Source organism: Macrobrachium nipponense, chromosome 31 (genome assembly GCF_015104395.2).
Source record: "Macrobrachium nipponense isolate FS-2020 chromosome 31, ASM1510439v2, whole genome shotgun sequence".
Lineage (NCBI taxonomy): Eukaryota > Metazoa > Arthropoda > Malacostraca > Decapoda > Palaemonidae > Macrobrachium > Macrobrachium nipponense.
In genome coordinates this window covers 28,115,669-28,135,711 of record NC_061093.1, presented here as the reverse complement: position 1 = coordinate 28,135,711, position 20,043 = coordinate 28,115,669, and the positions used below count along the sequence as shown (strand labels likewise).

The 20,043-nt window shown below is 37.4% G+C and overlaps 1 protein-coding gene and 1 long non-coding RNA gene across 3 annotated transcripts in view; one reads left to right on the top strand and one right to left on the bottom strand.

Annotated features, from left to right (window-relative positions):
- Nucleotides 1-909: 909 nt before the first annotated feature.
- On the bottom strand, nt 910-18,383 carry LOC135206731 (fatty-acid amide hydrolase 2-like). 2 transcript variants are annotated; one of them, XM_064238199.1, is made up of 14 exons: nt 18,240-18,381; nt 15,706-15,908; nt 12,227-12,361; nt 11,473-11,569; nt 10,544-10,630; nt 9,801-9,931; nt 8,688-8,799; nt 7,531-7,685; nt 6,643-6,786; nt 6,289-6,393; nt 3,157-3,375; nt 2,765-2,947; nt 1,617-1,716; nt 910-1,465 (listed from the first exon to the last, which is right to left on the bottom strand). In XM_064238199.1, exons 2-13 carry the CDS (start codon nt 15,901-15,903, stop codon nt 1,618-1,620), a joined length of 1,665 nt encoding a protein of 554 aa, XP_064094269.1. In that variant the 5' UTR covers nt 15,904-15,908; nt 18,240-18,381; the 3' UTR covers nt 910-1,465; nt 1,617. The 2 variants fall into 2 exon arrangements, with proteins under 2 accessions (XP_064094269.1, XP_064094270.1); XM_064238200.1 differs by lacking the exons at nt 6,289-6,393; nt 6,643-6,786 and having other exon boundaries at nt 18,240-18,383.
- Nucleotides 18,384-18,433: 50 nt separating this feature from the next.
- Nucleotides 18,434-20,043, top strand: part of LOC135206732 (uncharacterized) — a 19,770-nt gene continuing 18,160 nt past the window's right edge. The window contains exons 1-2 of the long non-coding RNA XR_010312826.1: nt 18,434-18,764; nt 18,929-19,143. This is a non-coding gene — a long non-coding RNA (uncharacterized LOC135206732). The remainder of the gene's footprint in view (nt 18,765-18,928; nt 19,144-20,043) is intronic.

Genomic DNA, 20,043 nt, shown 5'->3' with positions numbered 1-20,043 from the left:
GCTTTCCATCTTTCGTGTATTGTCTTTGAATTGGACTTTTTCAGGACATTTAGCGCATCAGCACATATTCAAGTTTTATTTTGGAAGCCCTCTTATCGGCCCTCATTTAACCCATCAGGTGAGCCTCATAAATACCTAGGATATATTTATAATTTTCTTAGGCAACTTTATATCTGTGTTGGGACTGATTTTGAGCAGAAAGGTATTTTCTCCCTGACTCGAAACACAATTCTGTAATCGATTACACAAACATATCCCATCACAATGAAATAGGTATAAATTGCACAATAAGCTATTAGTTAATACACGAAACTTCGACGGGCTTTGAACTCTCCGTCGATCCTGACTTTTACTTCATAAAATGATTTACGTGCTGCTCTATGAGCAAGAGCCAGTGCTGGCATTAAGCCAACTTTAACTTACTCATAAACAACAACAACTAACTCATAGAGCACCAGCTTCCTTGGGAGGAGTATATTAGTTATATACATGTAGTATACGAGCAAATATACATTCATATACAGATTTCATTACATTTTTATAGACATGTCTACTTTGCTATATATATATATATATATATATATATATATATATATATATATATATATATATATATATATATATTATATATATATATATATATATATATATATATATATATATATAATATATTAATTTTATTCACCTAAGCTTAATTGTAAGTTCTTTGGCTTTGGCTTAATAGTGCTTCATCTGGAATTCAGATGCCGATTTGTGAAATTACTTTTGAACTTTGAACCAACAGACTCATTCAAAAGGTGTTTACATTCAACATTGGCCGTTTGGAATTGTTAGAAAATGGATGCTAAAACTGTAATTCACAACCGTTTATGAGTTAGGTCTACCGCAACCTAAAAAGTAAAGTAAATACTGTAGCAATGATTTTTATTCATCTTTCGTGCAATTTTACTTAGTATCGCCTGACTATAAAACTACCATTTTAAACTAGAAATAGTAGTGAGCATAACAAATCCCATCTCCTCTACAATTTTTAAGTTTTACACACATACTGGAGATTTAGGTAAACTTGCCCTATGCTCAGTAACCAAAAAAAGATAAAATGTATGTTCCTCATCAGTATGAAGAATATATTGATGGTCATCACGTATATTATTCACAACAAAGTTTAGGTTTTTGTTCCACTGATTTCCACACGGAGAACGTATTATTTAAGCTGAATTCTCTTGTTACTCGCCCTCCAAAATAAAGTGAACATGTTTCGTGGGAAAATGATACATCACACGCTTATATAGGATCTTACCCAGAAGTTGAACATTCTTAAAAATTCACTTATTTGGTATTTCACATTTAGTTAGCGTTTACTTTTGACAGTAAAGAATGTGATTTCTTTAAAAGGAAAATATTTCTTGCGAGGTCCTGATCCTGGGGTTGGCTACCATCTCAGACTGGCTGGACCTACTACATCCTGCAAAACATACAAAATTAATTAAGCATCAAGAAAACTCAAAGGACAAACAAAACAGCTCTCAAAGCTAAAGCTGTGTTCTACTTTGAGACTATCTATGTCTGAATATTTGCACAAAAATGCCTGCTATCAATACGAGCAAAATTTTTACCTCATAGAATTTTGGAAGGGCAGACCCATCCCCCGAAAGCAGTTTCTAAGTCTTGGGCAACAGCGATAGTGATATGATCCTGGTACATACCGCCCACAACCTACGGGTAAAACGGTGGGTGATCAAGGACTAATTTATGCACGCTAAAAACTATTCATGTATTTCTTTGCTCTTCGAATCATCTCTTATTACTATTTTTTTCTCTTTCTCAGTTTCTCTTCTTTCCAAATTGTGGAAACTTACCTTGCAAGATATTGACCTTCTGGTTAGTCCTATATAAGTGCCTCCTTCATTTTGAATAATAATAATAATAATAATAATAATAATAATAATAATAATAATAATAATAATAATAATAATAATAATAATAATAATAATAATAATAATAATAATAATAATAATAATAATAATAATAATAATAATAATAATAATAATAATAATATTTTTTCGAGACGTAATAGAAGCGAAGATTATGTACTATGCATGTGTGCGTGTGTACGTATGAAGTAATGAAACTAATCATATTGAGAATATTCTGCAAAGTTCTAAATGGATAGCAAAATCAAAATATTATTAAGTTATTTATTAAACTGATGACCAAGACGTTATACATGAAAAAAATCACGAATAGTTAAAAATTACAAGGTGGAAAGATAAACAGTTATTCAGTGTACATTGCAGTTGAAGACTCATTGTAGATAAAAATAGCCAAGAGTCAATGAAAGCATAATATCTCCCTTACCCTCAACAGAGTAGTTATCATGTATCTCTAGAACTGAATTGAATTGAATCCTTTATTCCAGCTATGAGGCATATACATCAGATAAATTTTTTTCACATATACATATCTTTACAATAGACTTTACAGAGAATGTTGCCTCAATATTCATACCTTTAATAAGTAAAATTTCACATTTATTAATTTTTTTATTTCAAGTCTTAGCAATTTACATAACAAACTAGATATCTAATCGTTCAATTTTATGACTCACTAAAAAATAGATAACATAATTTTTTAAATGTTGACCCTCTAAAAAAATATAATTAAAACCTGCTTGAAGAAGACTATTATTGGTCTTACTTTCAACCCAGGATGAGGAACTTCGCTCAAATCCACTTAATCTTTCCTTGACTTGCAAAATACTTACTTGGATACCCAGAGGAATGCCACTGGGTGACAGTCCAAGGGGAACCTGCGTAACCGGGAAGCCCAGGGCGTTAAAGATAGCCGTGTAAGCAAAGTTGAAAGGTCTGAAGAAGGATTCGCTGTGATAGGGCGCCAGTGTCGGGTGACTCGGGTACAAGAGAACTCCATCCTCCCCCAGGAGTCTCTGTAATGATAATATGAATAACTTACAGGGAGGCAAGTGAATGCCTAGAGTAGCGATACATGCCACGGTAAGGTTCGAACGTATTACACCAGTAAGATTGAGTTTTCACTTGGTCCATTATATTGTCAAAGTTGCACAAATCATTTATCTCCAGTGGCGGATCCACATATGATTATCATAATATATCGGTAAGTAACAGACTAACTCACCTGAATTTTCATTTGCAAAGCTTTATTTACAGATTCATCGTTGATGCTGTTCTGCCTTAGAGGCGCGTCTTCCTTCCCTTGAAGAACCCTCTTCTGTTGCTTTAAGAAGGTGATCTCTCCCACAAGTTTGTCCAGAGCCGCCTGAGCCAGGGAGGGGACCGTGTGACGCGCTCGTCCCAGCAAAGATCTCATGATTTCCGTCCAGAGGTTTATCTCGCCCTGTGAATCGAATTAATTGAATTGAATTAACCTGTGAATCGAGGAAGATTATGCAGTGGAATTGTTACTTTTGCTCTTATTTAGTGGACCGAATAATCTGGTCATGAGTTGATTTATAAATTCTAGAAGTTCAAGCTTTGATAAGCTTATTAAAGTCTTTTCTTACGGGAAAATAATTGAGTGAAGACCAGTTTTGAGGATTGTTTTATAATAAGGACATTGAAGGTACACAGCCAGTTTGAGTGGTTGAGCAAAGCAGTCCTATATTATAATAATAATAATAATAATAATAATAATAATAATAATAATAATAATAATAATAATAATAATAATAATAATAATAATAATAATAATAATAATAATAACAACACAACAAACATGCAACATGGCTCCAGGAAGTCAAGGAAGAAGAAACAGGGAGAATAAAACAAAGATTCACAGAGATCACGAAAGACACAGTCAGACACCAACTAAAGAAAATGCCAAACTGGAAAGCCCCAGGTCCCGATGAAGTCCATGGATACTGGCTCAAAAACTTCAAGGCCCCTACACCCACGAATAGCAGAACAACTCCAGCATTGTATCTCAAATCACCATGCACCCAAATGGATGACCACAGGAAGAACATCCTTAGTACAAAAAGACAAGAGTAAAGGAAATATAGCCAGTAACTACAGGCCTATCACCTGCCTACCAATAATGTGGAAGTTACTAACAGGTATCATCGGTGAAAGGCTATACAACTACCTAGAGGAGACAAACACCATCCCCCACCAACAGAAAGGCTGCAGAAGGAAGTGTAGGGGCACAAAAGACCAGCTCCTGATAGACAAAATGGTAATGAAGAACAGTAGGAGAAGGAAAAACCAACCTAAGCGTGGCATGGATAGACTATAAGAAAGCCTTCGACATGATACCACACACATGGCTAATAGAATGCCTGAAAATATATGGGCAGAGAAAACACCATCAGCTTCCTCAAAAATACAATGCGCAACTGGAATACAATACTTACAAGCTCTGGAATAAGACTAGCAGAGGTTAATATCAGGAGAGGGATCTTCCAGGGCGACTCACTGTCCCCACTACTCTTCGTAGTAGCCATGATTCCCATGACAAAAGTACTACAGAAGATGGATGACGGGTACCAACTCAAGAAAAGAGGCAACAGAATTAACCATCTGATGTTCATGGACGACATCAAGCTGTATGGTAAGAGCATCAAGGAAATAGATATCCTAATCCAGACTGCAAGGATTGTATCTGGGGACATCAGGATGGAGTTTGGAATAGAAAATGCGCCTTAGTCAACATACAAAAAGGGCAAAGTAACGAGAACTGAAGGATAAAGCTACCAGATGAGCAACATCAAACACATAGATGAGACAGGTTACAAATACCTGGGAATAATGGAAGGAGGGGATATAAAACACCAAGAGATGAAGGACACGATCAGGAAAGAATATATGCAGAGACTCAAGGCGATACTCAAGTCAAACTCAACGCCGGAAATATGATAAAAGCCATAAACACATGGGCAGTGCCAGTAATCAGATACAGCGCAGGAATAGTGGAATGGACGAAGGCAGAACTCCGCAGCATAGATCAGAAAACCAGGAAACATATGACAATACACAAAGCACTACACCCAAGAGCAAATACGGACAGACTATACATAACACGAAAGGAAGGAGGGAGAGAGACTACTAAGTATAGAGGACTGCGTCAACATCGAGAAACAGAGCACTGGGGCAATATCTGAAAACCAGTGAAGACGAGTGGCTAAAGAGTGCATGGGAAGGAAAGACTAATAAAAGTAGACGAAGACCCAGAAATATACAGAGACAGGAGAAAGACAGACAGAACAAAGGACTGGCACAACAAACCAATGCACGGACAATACCTGAGGCAGACTAAAGAATTAGCCAGCAATGACACATGGCAATAGCTACAGAGGGGAGAGCTAAAGAAGGAAACTGAAGGAATGATAAACAGCGGCACAAGATCAGGCCCTAAGAACCAGATATGTTCAAAGAACGATAGACGGAAATAACATCTCTCCCATATGTAGGAAGTGCAATACGAAAAATGAAACCATAAACCACATAGCAAGCGAATGCCCGGCACTTGCACAGAACCAGTACAAAAAGAGGCATGATTCAGTGGCAAAAGCCCTCCACTGGAGCCTGTGCAAGAAACATCAGCTACCTTGCAGTAATAAGTGGTACGAGCACCAACCTGAGGGAGTGATAGAAAACGATCAGGCAAAGATCCTCTGGGACTATGGTATCAGAACAGATAGGGTGATACGTGCTAACAGACCAGACGTGACGTTGATTGACAAAGTCAAGAAGAAAGTATCACTCATTGATGTCGCAATACCATGGGACACCAGAGTTAAAGAGAAAGAGAGGGAAAAAATGGATAAGTATCAAGATCTGAAAATAGAAATAAGAAGGATATGGGATATGCCAGTGGAAATTGTACCCATAATCATAGGAGCACTAGGCACGATCCCAAGATCCCTGAAAAGGAATCTAGAAAAACTAGAGGCTGAAGTTGCTCCAGGACTCATGCAGAAGAGTGTGATCCTAGAAACGGCACACATAGTAAGAAAATGTGATGGACTCCTAAGGAGGCAGGATGCAACCCGGAACCCCACACTTTATACCACCCAGTCGAATTGGAGGACTGTGATAGAGCAAAAAAAAAAAAAAAAATAAATAAAAAAAAAAAACATCGTTAAAGGCCGATTACACTGCGATATAGAAACAACATTACTACTATATCGTGGATCACAACAAGAAAAAAGTAGTCTTAAGACACTCAATAAAGTAATTTCCAGACCTGGTCATTTCTCTCTCTCTCTCTCTCTCTCTCTCTCTCTCTCTCTCTCTCTCTCTCTCTCTCTACCTTATTATTTGCGAGCTGCTTAAACATCATTTGGTCGTCGCCAAATTCTTCCTTCATCTTTTCCTGCCAAATTCTGTAAGAATATTTCATGCCGGGAATATTAACCTGCGGAGAAGATGAAATGTTACTCTAATGGAATACAACAAAATATTATTTCATCCTGGAAATAATATTCGTGAAATAATACCGATTTCATGAATTTTTAGATTCAACGCAACAACTTTGTGGTTATGCGCATGTTCTTCATTTAACTAGAAAAAAATAATCAATAAATGTGCTGCAGCAGCATTTGTGACAAAAGAAAGTAGTAAATGGAAAAGATAATTCCGGAATAGCGCTCTTTATTTTTCTTACTTTACGGACTGTGATGTCATAAGTGTGGCGGAAATGGTGTGCCACGGCCATCTGTACGGCCACTAATTCCCGGCTTGGGCGAGTGCACCAGATTTCATCTCCGTCATTTTCCATGGTAAAGATTTTCAGGCGTCCGGGGTCAACCTGCAAATAAGAGTTTCATGGCTTCGTCTCCTTGTTGCAAAGTTGGACGTTGGTTACAGTAAAACACAGCCTCCATTTCGAAGATGGTTCTGAATCTTGACTTGTACCACAGTAACATTGCTAATGGTAAACTTTAGTATAGAATTTCTTTCCACTCGTATGAACATAAATGATCATATCTAGAATACTGCTTCGTAATTTGTAAATAATGGAACATGCGCTCCATGTAGGTATGGCGTAGCTATACGTGACTGACTGATTATGACGACGGTCTTCAGAATAAAAGTGAACTCACTCAGCATATTCTTAATTTTTCTCGGTTATCTCATAATCTTAGTATCGATAGCAATGAATACCACTCCTCAATAGACATTTTTAAATATATCAATGACAGTTTCTGAAATCTACAAAAAAAAAAAAAAAGGAAAAAAATAGTTTTTATCAGAGAAAGAACAGAGCTAAATTTGCTATGATAAGAGATTTCTTTTTCGGTCAACTAACTCGATCTATCAATAACTTGTGACGCCTGTTTCACCTTTAGGCTCATCGGGTTTAGTTAGTACCAGAGGCTCTAAGTACTAAGGAGATCTGGCTAAATCTTGGTCAGTATTTGGACGTAGGATCGACCTTGAACGCCAGCAGGAAAATAACTTACATCGAGACACTGAGAGCCAATAGAGTGAACAAATCAGGAGCAGTAAGAAACAACAAATATATAAATAAATAAATAAACATTCCACCCACCCTTTTACTCAGTGACAGCTGAGACACTCTGTCACCAGCCAGAGTAGCCAACACTGGACTCAAGTCTCTGGCGTGGCGGGATATCGGTCCTGCACTTTGAATTTCACTGTACTGGGAATGGTGGTGGACGTTGCAGCCTTGTACTGAAACGATGCCTGTGGATAGGACGAATAGCTAAGTGTTATATCAGAGCCAAATGTTGAAACTCATTATTTAGTGGCGTGTGATAAATGCTAACATTAATTATGCAGTCATTCAAAAGACCGACGTTTAAGTTTTAAGTTTTTTAATTATTTATTATTATTATTATTTTTGCTGTAGGACGAAAGGACAGAATTCATGACTTATTATTATACGCCTGCTATCAGAGCCAGTTACTTTGGAAAAAATTGACTGCGAAGGCGGTGAGATATATTCATTTTTAAAGTAAGTATACCCGAGGGTGTTATTTTCATGAATAAATGTCTACCAGTCGAATGCTTTATAATGAAAGTTGGAAGTAGCAGACCTATAGCTTTTCAGTGGAGAGAGATTATTGAAAAATTGTTCTTATGATGCTTAGTATTTACACATTTTTAGTAGACAGGAAATCTGCAAATGGAGATCAATTTTCGATTCCTAATATTCAGGTTATTGGTCTTCGTGCATACGTGCCTGTAAACGTGTTATCTCAAGCTTTCATTTACATAAATAGGCATAACAGTATTTTGATGGGGGAGAATTCAATCACTATCTAACATGTTCAAAAGATAATAATAATTTAGTTTTAAAGTAAAAAATTTGCGGTAGACAAACGATACGAAAAATAAAATATCTGCTTTTAATTAAAATGTCGGCTGTTCTACCATACCAAACAATAAAAAAAAAAACTCTGCATCCAAACTTTTCCTATAGTTTAATATGCTTAAAAACTACAGCTTTGTTAATTTTATTTATTTATTTTTTTTTGCAACATTGAACCATCTATTTACGTTAAAGGGTGTCAGACACTGTTCCATTGTTCAAAAAAGAAATAAATAAATAACCTGGAATCGCATTTTCGGGAAAAAAGAAAGCATAATCTAGCTGAATATGAGAGGTAGCGTATTTTGAAATCGTAGCATGCAAAAAGACCCAGTAAATCAACAGACGATGGCGATCTCATCCGTCATGCTCACCATTTGTTGGTTTGTGGGAGAAGAGGCCGCAGAAGAAAGCTGGGATGCGCAGGGACCCTCCCGAGTCCGTGCCGATACTGAGTGGAGTGCCGCAAGCACACATTAATGCAGCCTGAAAAGAGAGAGAGAGAGAAAGAGGGCAAGTTAAGGCATATCACTAGAATTTATGAAAAACCAAGCTCTTCAAGTCCAAAATAGCGAGATGTCACATAGCTTAAATCTTTGAAAGCCAATTGATTGACGTCTTATTCCAAACCTTCGAACTGTCATGAAGGTGCTTTAAAGGCCAATAGCATTGGTACTAGTATAGTAGATTCACATCAACCGTGCATTTGATGTCCAGGCCCGTGCCATACGACGCTCCTGATTGGCTGTTGATAAACCAGTCACAGGGTTGGAAACTCTCAGTCTCTCTCGAGAGTTCACATGAGTAGGATGTATGTTCCACCTCTCCTGAGAGATACTTTCAAAAGTATCTCTCAGGAGAGGTGGAACATCCTGCCGATGTGAACTCTCTCGAGAGTTTCCAGCTATGTGATTGACTTACCAACAGCCAATCAGGAGCGTCGTAAGGGACTGGCCTAGACATCAAATGCATGGTTGATGTGAATCTACTATTGTAAGAAAACAATTAAACTATTAATATAAAAATCATCCCATACAGGTTATTGACATCATTGTCATTATAACTGGACTTTCAAGCAACGTGCCTAACATTAAGTGAAAACTTGACCATGGTCTCAACAAGGTGTGATCCGACCTCCAGCTTACTTGGGGAGCATGGTAAAATCCTTGGTCAAATAGAGCGTTGTTTCAGCAACGAAAATTTAAATAAATACTCTATATTCTGAGCAATAATAGTTCTCTACTGCTTAACATGCACATTATTTATTTTTTATATTTTCATCCTAATAAATAAATCGTAAATATCATATCCTAAAATTCCTGTACCTTTAACTCAATGCGAAACGACTTTTTCAGACATTTTCATGCTTTTCCATAGACCTTCCCTACCCCCACATCAAGAACAAGAACAACAACAACAACAACAAAGTAGTTTGTAGGCTTACTCCCTGAGTAAGCGAAAATACGAAACGCCGAAAAAGTAAGTACCTCTCCTCCCGATGACCCTCCTGGCGTCCTCCTGGTGTCGTAAGGGTTGTTGGTTCTGCCATAGACTTTGTTGTCACTCTCCCACCACATACCAAGTTCGGAGACGTTAGTCGTGCCTAACAAAATGGCCCCTGTAAAGGGAGAAAACAATTTATTGTGTAAAACAAAAAGGCTTACAAATCACAGCACAACAGACAACCCGGACGGGTTATGTGTATAGGGAAAAGGCCTCTTGAATGAATGGCAATGGGTAAAAAAGGAAGAGAGAAAAAAACTAAATTACGACAATCAGGTGCCGAGTAGTACTTGAAGACTGCAGTAACGCAAACAACTTTGATGAATCACGTTTAATGCTTTTTTTTCCTCTTTTTTTTTATAACACTGGAATGGGTTTCGATTTGATTTATAGAGATTTTAAGCATTATGCCAAGCACTGGGGCAACTAAGGCCATTCAGCGCTGAAACGGAAATCGACAGTAAACGATTTAAAAGGTGTAACAGGAGAAAAATCTCAAATCAGTTGCACTATGAAACAATTGTTAGGAGAGGGTGGACAGTAAGATGGAAGACAGAGAATATGAACGGACGTACAGTAAAGGGAATGAAAGTAGTTGCAGCTAGGGGCCGAAAGGACGCTGCAAAGAACCTTAAGTAATGCTTACATTGCACCGAATGAGGTGCACTGACGGCACTACCCCCATACGGGGAACGCTGAAATGGGAAATTTATTGAACGTTGCTTACCAGCCTTCCTCATTTTGGCCACGACGGATGCGTCGGAAGGAGAGAGCAGGCCTTCTCGAGCAACCAGACCTCCGGTATGAGGAAATCCTACGAAAAAAAATATGGTCATCGAGCTGTAGTTCTGGAGAACACTAGTCAATTCATAAATCATGTTGTCTGATGTCATTCATGACAGACAAGTACATAATATAGGATTAAGTATTTAATGTGAAATCACCAACTATCATGAAACTTGCAACAGGAGGAAATTCTTTTATTCACAAAGGACATTTGAACTTCTTCTTTGTCGTAATTTTTTTTGGGGGGTTTTCCTAAATATCTGTACTGTCAGCAGATTTCAGGCGGCGTACTTATTCAATTATGAACAAAATAAATACTGTAGAAAAAGTACTGGCAAAATGTCGTAGTCGATCGATGATATACTAATAGACAGACTGTAGATATCATAACAGATATTCTGAAAAAAAGACAGTGAGAGATAAGTTTGTTAACGCATTTTACCTGATTTCAGTCTTTGCTCATGAAATTCAGGAATAAAGACTGAGAAACAACTTATTCTACACAGGTTTACTGAATGCGTCAATAGCTGGTTCACCACCACATTTTACTGATATGCAGCTTTTTTTTCCCCATCTTAGTCTCACCTGCGCAGTCATCATTCATGCACGGTACACCGTGCTCCAGGTGCATTGCTTTCTCCCCTTTACTTCTCATTCGTTCCCACTGATCTCTTCCAACCTTTTAGCTGTCCATCTTCTTGAACTATTTCCCCACTATTCACCCATTGTTTATAGAAGGACTCCTACAGGCGAGCCTTATAGGCCTAGAGACGTGACAATGTCTAGACCGTGGTCTCGTTAAACCATTTTGTATGACTTTCTAACGTCTCTCTCTCTCTCTCTCTCTCTCTCTCTCTCTCTCTCTCTTACCTGCCACTGCAATGGTTTCTTTCACTGTGAAGGGAACACCCAAGAACGGCCTCCTCCTTTCCAACATTTCAACCGTCAATGTTCCGTCTTTCAAGCCCTGGGTGAACAATTAACATCGATGGGTGAGACGCAGCAAAAAAATTTTAAGCAGAAGCATCTCATGTTACTACGAGCAACAGTTATTTGTGAGAGAAAAACTATCGTGATCGAAATACAATATTGTTACCGATATCACTTGCAATTCTGTAGTATTATAAGTATTAACATGAGGTTTGAACATCAGTATCTTCCTTTTTCTGTTGTGTATTGACCGGTAATTTGTCAACCTATTATGTCTTCTGTTTTTAGTGTTTACTTACTTTCCTCACTTGAGTAACCATAACTGCTCTTTCGTTAATCGTTTACATTCACTAATGCTTTTATATATAGCATCAGATTTCCACAAGATTTTGAATGCACTACAAAGCCTATAGTTTCATTAGTTATTAAAAAATCGTTGAGTAAAATTATTGATCATAACTCAGGCAGGAAGTGGTTTTTTCAAGCAATAAACTTAATCATTCGTAGAGGGTGTTGAAGAAAGAGCTAAAATTGGTTATTAGTATTCTCAAGGATGCTCGTTTTTTTTTAAACACTTCCCTCTGCTTTGTTAAATTGAATGAATTACAGAATGAGGTTGTACAGACACAAAAGAAAAAAGGAAATTAAGTTAATATACTAATTTGCTACTCATGATATTAGAAGACTCATTTACCTTATTCAGCATTTCGTCCACTCTCCTCGCTTGCAGAAGCGCTGCCTTGAAGCTTTCTTGAGTTATTGCATTCAGGACCGGATTGACGTCGCTGGCCCTGGTTATGTACGCACGCACCACATCCACGCTGCTCATCTTTAAAAAAGAAAAAAAAATCAATACGGGTTTTCCTTCTGAAGGGTAAGCTAATACAAATTTACAATAAACTTATAACTGTTCTATCATAAGTAACATCTCACGAAAATTTACTGTAGTAGTTCACAATTTCTAGAGATTATAGTCTAGACCTATGATAGTCTGATCCTGGGAAAGGAGGATTTTTTTTTATGTCATTTCAACTTATAATTACTAATCTCGAACGCTTTATTGATATTATCGTATTACATATTAATAACACGTGAGAAAAAGCCAGTGTGGGCAGTAAGTAACATACTTCATGGCATGTCACCTACAACAGTATCTCCTCCTTGATGCCTCGTGTCTCTCTCTCATGGCCCTGGACATCATGAACTTTCATCAGTCTATTCTACCTCAGCTGTTATCCTCTCTACTCCTGTCATTCATTCTATTTGCGTCTTCCATAGCACAAGCAGCACTCATTATCTACATAAGCTCTTCCTACATCGGCGTGATCAGACCCCTTTCTTTAGAATTACTTTATAACCAAATATTACCGGATCTTTCCTAGATAGTTGAGTTGAATATGGAATTTAGGCCAAAGGCCAAGCACTGGGACCTATGAGGCCATTCAGCGCTGAAACAGAAACTGACAGTAAAAGGGTCGATAGGTATAACAGTAGAAAAAGTAAGATGGAAGAAAGAGAATATGAAAGGAGGTACAGTAAATGGAACGACAGGGGTTGCAGCTAGGGCCCGAAGGCACACTGCAAAAAACCTTAAGCAATGAGGTGCACTGACGGCACTAGCCCCCTACGGGGTTCCTAGATAGTGAACCCCCCCCCCCCCACCCAGGTTTTAAAACCCGGTATGAATCAGCCTATGCGGCATGTTTTGTACAAGCCCGTTGGGGAATACCGCATAAACATAAGCAAAAGACTTTAAATATCATAAAGATAATAACCCCCAAGAAATATTAGTTCTAGATTACCACCCCCGAAAATCCCGAAACTCAAGTCCATGGGCGAGCGAATCGGTTACCGAACCCGAAGGTTGGGAAGAGCTGACGAGAGATCCCATTGCCTCGTCGGAAGGAGGCAACCCCATAGAAGTCCCGCAGGAGGATTTCTTAGGGGAGGAGAAGCACGATTCCTCTTCTTGGCCACAGAAGGCCGGTCCATATTCCGGGGCTTCCTCGAACTTCAGAATAAGTTAAGTATATCTTAGTTTTACCAGACCACTGAGCTGATTTAACAGCTCTCCTAGGGCTGGCCCGAAGGATTAGATTTTTTTACGTGGCTAGGAAACAGTTGGTTACCTAGCAACGGGACTACAGCTTATTGTGGGATCCGAACCACATTACATCGAGAAATGAATTTCTATCACCAGAAATAAATTCCTCTGGTTCCGCGTTGGCCGAGCCGAGAATCGAACTTCGGACCACCGGATTGGCAGCCGAGCGCGAAGTCCACTCGGCCAACGGGGAACTATCGAACTTAAGAAAAGGACAGGAAGGACGATGGAATAGACGTTCTACTTCTGGACTTCTTCTAGGATGAAGCACAGTCAACATCAGAAGTAGAGTTAGCAACCACTGGGCAGCTGCTGCGTGGATGCTGTCCAGTGTAGAAACTCCTTGATAACAGCAGCAACTTAATATAATTTTCAGCAGAGGAGCTGTACATTCGAGGGCCCATTAATGACACAGTATGCCATCGAGTCACAGGTAACAATCCCAAGGGTTAGGATAACGAACACGAAAGATAGATATCCAACCATCTACTGCTGTGATCTAATACCGCTCACTGTTAGCCTGCAAAAAAAAAAAAAAATAATAATAATAATAATTAAATAAAGAAGATGGAATACTCCTCTCGTACCAAAGGGCACTGCCCTCCGAAACGAGAGAAGATCCCTAAACGTCAACACCTCACACGCGCCCCCACACCCTTACCCAACTTTCTAGCCCGACCAAAGTCCCGAAAAGCGAGCGAAGAAGAAATATATACCATGAGAGAAGAGCACAGGGCGAACCTCTGAAGTCCACCCTCCCCACTGGGTAAATTCTCCCAAAACGTAAGTGTAAATGTCAAATTCTAAAAATAAATAAATATACTGTCGTGCCCTTACCATCAAAGGGCGAAATTAAGTGATACGAATACACCCTTGCCGCAGACTCTTAAATATACGAAGGGGAAAGGCGAATAGCAAAGCTATTACAAATACTGGGTTTGTATATCAATTATTAACATCAAACACTGTATATTCAAAACATATTAAAAACAATAAAAGAATGATCCCACCGGGAAATCGTGATTAACGGCTAGTCAGCAGGAGCTCACACGTGTCTTCATCGGAAGCAAATTGGAAATGTTTTATGTTTGTTTACATTCGGGCAGGCGGGTCTCCTGACTCTCCAGCCTCGTCGTAGGATATTCCTATTGTAAAGGACAGAGGGTTTGTATATTGTGTAGGAACAAAAAACCGTAATCCGGACATTTTTACGTCACCTCAGGAAACCTAATATATTTACCAGCTAGACGCTGGTGAGGTTATAAGACTAAGAATAAATTCTATGCAAATTAAACGTCGTAAAAACAGCTTTTGAATTCACAAATAATATAACAATAATAAAAGAATTATAAATATCGGCGTGTCATTGGCAGAATGCAGTAACCTAGAAAAATCAGTCATTAGAAAAATATAGAAAACTTTATACAAACTGAATGCTGTTGATGCAGCCACCACCTTCAACACGATGTATAAAAGAGGGTACTACCTATTTATAATAATAATGATAATAATAATGAAATATAAACTATAGCGAAGTACAGGAGAACTGAGGAAGACTAATATAGAATACAAAAAATAAATAAGTCTTGATTGCACAGCTCTCTGAAAGTGCTATGTATTCGCATCATGGATTTCCTGTTATGTCTGAAAGCACCAGATTATAGCATCACAAGGTTTCGTTACTGTTTTGCTCATATAGTACAAGCATTCTTTTTTTTTATTCTCAAGCTATTTTACTGTCCATCTTACTTCCATTGCGTTATTTAAAAAAAATATATTTTATTCGGGAGAAGAAAGTTCCTGCATTCATGACATCTGTGCAAATGATTTTATTGGTCTCCGTAAGTATAAACTGCGATGTGAACAATGACCGGTTATAGTGAGGTGGAATTCTGGCGATTTGCGCAAAAGAAGATGCGGAGAATTATAGGCGATAAATTTATAAAGTAATTTCAAAGTAAGGTGTTTGCCATACTTCATGCATTCCACAGTGACTGTGTAGAAAATGTGACCATCCTTTAACTGACACCTGGTGTTGCCATGACTACCACGAGGTTGTGACACACTACCTTTCCTTCCCTGATGTATCTCGCCAAGTCGACAGCAGAATGCATCAGCGTCGGGTTGAAGACGGGCGGAAGTGGAGTCTTTCTCCTCCAGCCTTTGAGGACGAAGAACAAAAGGGTCACTGCGTAGTCCCACAGGCGTCTCTGGAGCCTCAGGAACGGTCGGAGGAAAAACATGACGATGCCATCTTCCGACACCATTTTGACTGACGGGAAGGAAAAATAAAAGCTAAAAATTCGCGGAAGATTGAGAAGGAATTTTCGCATCAATGCTATGGCAAAATCTGGTATGCTTATGCATTTTGGTTGCTGAATATTAGACGAGATGATCATACTTATTTAACTAGGTTTCATAAAGAACAAGAATGAATTAACTGACACGTGTGATTTGCAGAATAATTCTTGTTATGCATAGGGATCTCTTCCAACAATGAGTTTTTTTTTTTTTTTTTAACACGTATCAATAAAACAAATTCAAAATAAATTTGTTTCAATGGTATTTCAGTTGAAGAGAAAATGTGAGACATTCAAGAAAGGAAAACAAGGTGAACCTTCCCTGTTACAAACCCACTGTGCTTTTAACTCAGGCAGCGAATTACGTTAACGGTAGTTAGACAACTCGTTAACTTCGGAATTACAAAGATTAAGTCACAGTGGTCTTCAAGCTGTGGGCCACGGGCCAAGGGCTGATTATCAGGTGGGTCACGGGAAAAAAATGTAGATTTCATATTTAAATAAACAATATATAAGAATACAAATAAAAGTCTATTTTCTTTTATCAGGACCTATAATTATAAATAAACAGTATATGCAAAAATATATTTTCTCTTTCTTATTCTATCTTAGTAATTGTTCAGTAGTTAATTTTTAGATCATAAAAATGGCGATGAAAAGATTCAGAGCATATTTTTTATATTGAATTTGTGAAAATCTATATTTTGAATTTATGGTAATATGTAATAAAATTCCAGTACCAGGAACTATACGTTGTATTTTGAACTTATCAATTCTTATTCTAAATCTGAAGTAGTGGGCCATGGGTATTTGGAGATATCTTAAGTAGGCCATGACCTCAAAAACTATGAAGACCACTGGATTAAGAGATGGTTAACATTTACTTTCTGCTTGCGGTTCAGTTGTCTCTTAATGACTTTCTACACATTGTGGACATTACTTGCTGAAGATTAGTGCCGCTTGAGTTGTACTGAATATGGGTAATATGCTCATCATCAAATTAACCGTCAGAATTGACATTTGTTAGGGTCCTAATATATCACACTGTACCATAATTGTAAGTGTGATGTTATCATTACAAAAACAATATATTATTGTTCTGAAGTATTATTGGTAAAGTTCTGGAAGCAATTTTCCATGTGAGCAATAGGAACAAAATCAAGAAATTTCCTTTCCACCGCATGTAACTAATTTTGGGTTGAAAGGGGCGCAGTGTTATCGACAATATATATATATATATATATATATATATATATATATATATATATATATATATATATATATATATATATATATATATATATATATATATATATATATATATATATATATATACATACACACACACACACACATATATATATATATATATATATATATATATATATATATATATATATATATATATATATATATATATATATATATATATATATCTAAAAAAATCATCATAACATGACTGGAATATTTTGCAGTAGTAAAAGTCCACACTTATGCAAGATTGTATTAAAAAATTCTTAAAAGACGGGAGCTTTCGTCTACTTGATCAGTAGACCTCATCAGCTGTACGGATTTGTGTGTGTGTTTTGGAGAGGTTCATTACATTTAGATGATTGATTTCTATTTTGTATGTGGCCAAGTGAGATCTTCTAAGCACTTATTTTGTTAAGTATACACAACCACGAATCGAAGTGAATGAAAAACGTCATTCCTATATTGTAAGAAATCCCCTAGGAGATAAAAAAAGATGTCATTGTAAAAATAGTTGTGATTTCAGAAAGATGTCAAAGTGAATTGATGGACGAAAACTACAAGAACATGAACATCAATATAATCCGCTGATAAGATACCGATAAGAGTCCTCATCATTCATCAACTATGGAAGATGGGAGATCTCCCTTGACTCATAAATCCGCATCGTCTGTTACTAGGCAGTTTTTTTTTTTATTGAAAAATCTCTCAGAAGACTTTCACATACTGCAAAGGCTAATTTCTAACGTAGATACTGCAGTGGCATATAACAAAAGCTTATTATGTTTCAATAGATTTAGGCCGAGTAGTCGAACATTTCACTGATATTTAGATGTCAGTAAGAAAATCAAGGTCAAGTAAGAAAGTCCATCCTGGTTAAAGCAATCCGTCCAGTGAAAAGTTCTTGACAATATTGCAGACGCCAATCAGTGATTACTATTATGACCTTGAATAAGTGTCTTCAAAATGTTTAATGTTCCTGTTCCATTATTTTAAAGCCTCTCTCTCTCTCACTTCGAATTCTCGCCAAGGCAACATTACATTGTACTTACCACTTCCAGGATTATTCTTCGAAAAAAATGGCTGACGTCTATGGCCGCAGGTCGGAGTTGTGATGCTATGTCTTTCACATCTTAAGCGCCTGACTAATCGACTGTTTGCCCCGTTGCTCTTTAGCCTCTCAAATTATTTTATCTTATCTCCTGAGATAACAAAGAATATTGAGGAATCTCTACGGAAGATGAGCAATGTTCGCTACGCTCATGGTGGACTCGCACCGTTTTACAACGCTCCTGATTGGCTGTTGATAAGCCAATCGCAGGGCTGGAAATTCTCAGTCTCTCTCGAGAGTTCACATGGGTAGAATCCATGTTCCACCTCTCCTGAGGGTATCCCTCAGGAAAGGTGGAATATGCATCCTGTCTATGTGAACTATCTCGAGAGACTGAGAGTTTCCAGACCTGTGATTGGTTTATCAACAGCCAATCAGGAGCGTCGTAAGGGACTGGCCTAGACATCAAATGCACGGTTGATGTGAATCTACTATAGTCGTGCCCTTTCTTGCTTCAAAGTCTCTGGTAAATTCCGTTTATCACTTACATAAGAAAAGTCAAGCCAATGTGTTCCACATTTCTTTTGAAAAAACAGCATCGTCATTCCTCTTCTTGCGTCTGTGTTCAGAACATCACACTTTTAGAAAATTTGTTTGTTTATATGATGCTTTTACGTTGCATGGAACCAGTGGTTATTCAGCAACGAGACCAACGGCTTTACGTGGCTTCCTAACCACGTCGAGAGTTAACTTCTATCACCAGAAATACACATCTCTCACTCCTCAATGGAATGGCCGAGAATCGAACCCGCGACCACCGAGGTAGGATGCTAATACCATACCAACCACGCCGCTGAGGCGCTTCCACTCACATTTAAAAAGTCTAGTCGCTTCAGAGGAAACTGGTGAGTTCATCGATACGGATTTCTTTATCTGATAAGTAATGAAATGTCGTGTGGAATAATGTCACGCTAGTTGCGTAATTTGAACAGGTATAATATCTCAAGTTAGTTGAGTCATCTCACCAGAAGATGATATCTTCATTGATTTGTCTTTTTTTTTTTTTTTTGCCTGATAAAGATATTAGGGTCAAGTGTTACAAGCAGTGGCGGATTTAAGGGGGTTGACTATGAATAATAGGACATTGTTTTCTTTCAATAAATCATTATTATTAGCAAAAATTTGCTCAATTAAGGATTATTTCAACAACAACAACTAATGCTGTGTATACTATATATGTGCACACACACACACACACACACACATATATATATATATATATATATATATATATATATATATACACACCTATATATATATATATATATATATATATATATATATATATATATATCATATGTGTGTACATGTTACATATATAAATATATATATATATATATATATATATATATATATATATATATATATGTATATATATTTATTTATATGTATATACATACATATATATATATATATATATATATATATATATATATATATATATATATTTTTACGTTTGGACCGGGCTTGTAGTCAAAATGTAAGGGGGAAGAGGAGTCAAGGTCACCATGGAAACTCAGCTGATTACTCTAATTTACATTTAATTACAAGACAACATTGAATGACCCGGGATAAAGGCAAGGCCTTTAGTAGGCCACGTGGGGAGATGCTGTGTACTGTCTGGAACACTCTCATCATTCCCAGTATGAAAAAATATGGCTAAATTCAACATCTACTGCAATGCTGGTTTCCAAATTTATGATTTCAGGTAATACAAGTGCTTGCAAGGAAACGGTGAGCACGGA

Bases quoted from the DNA above. Each gene is read 5' to 3' on its own strand.
- LOC135206731 (XM_064238199.1), bottom strand. From the start codon at position 15,903: ATGGTGTCGGAAGATGGCATCGTCATGTTTTTCCTCCGACCGTTCCTG. The intron at 3,376-6,288 runs GTAGAGAGAGAG...TTCGATTCACAG, and splicing joins AGCAGCTCGCAAATAATAAG to GGCGAGATAAACCTCTGGAC. The intron at 2,948-3,156 runs GTGAGTTAGTCT...TTATCATTACAG, and splicing joins CTTTGCAAATGAAAATTCAG to AGACTCCTGGGGGAGGATGG.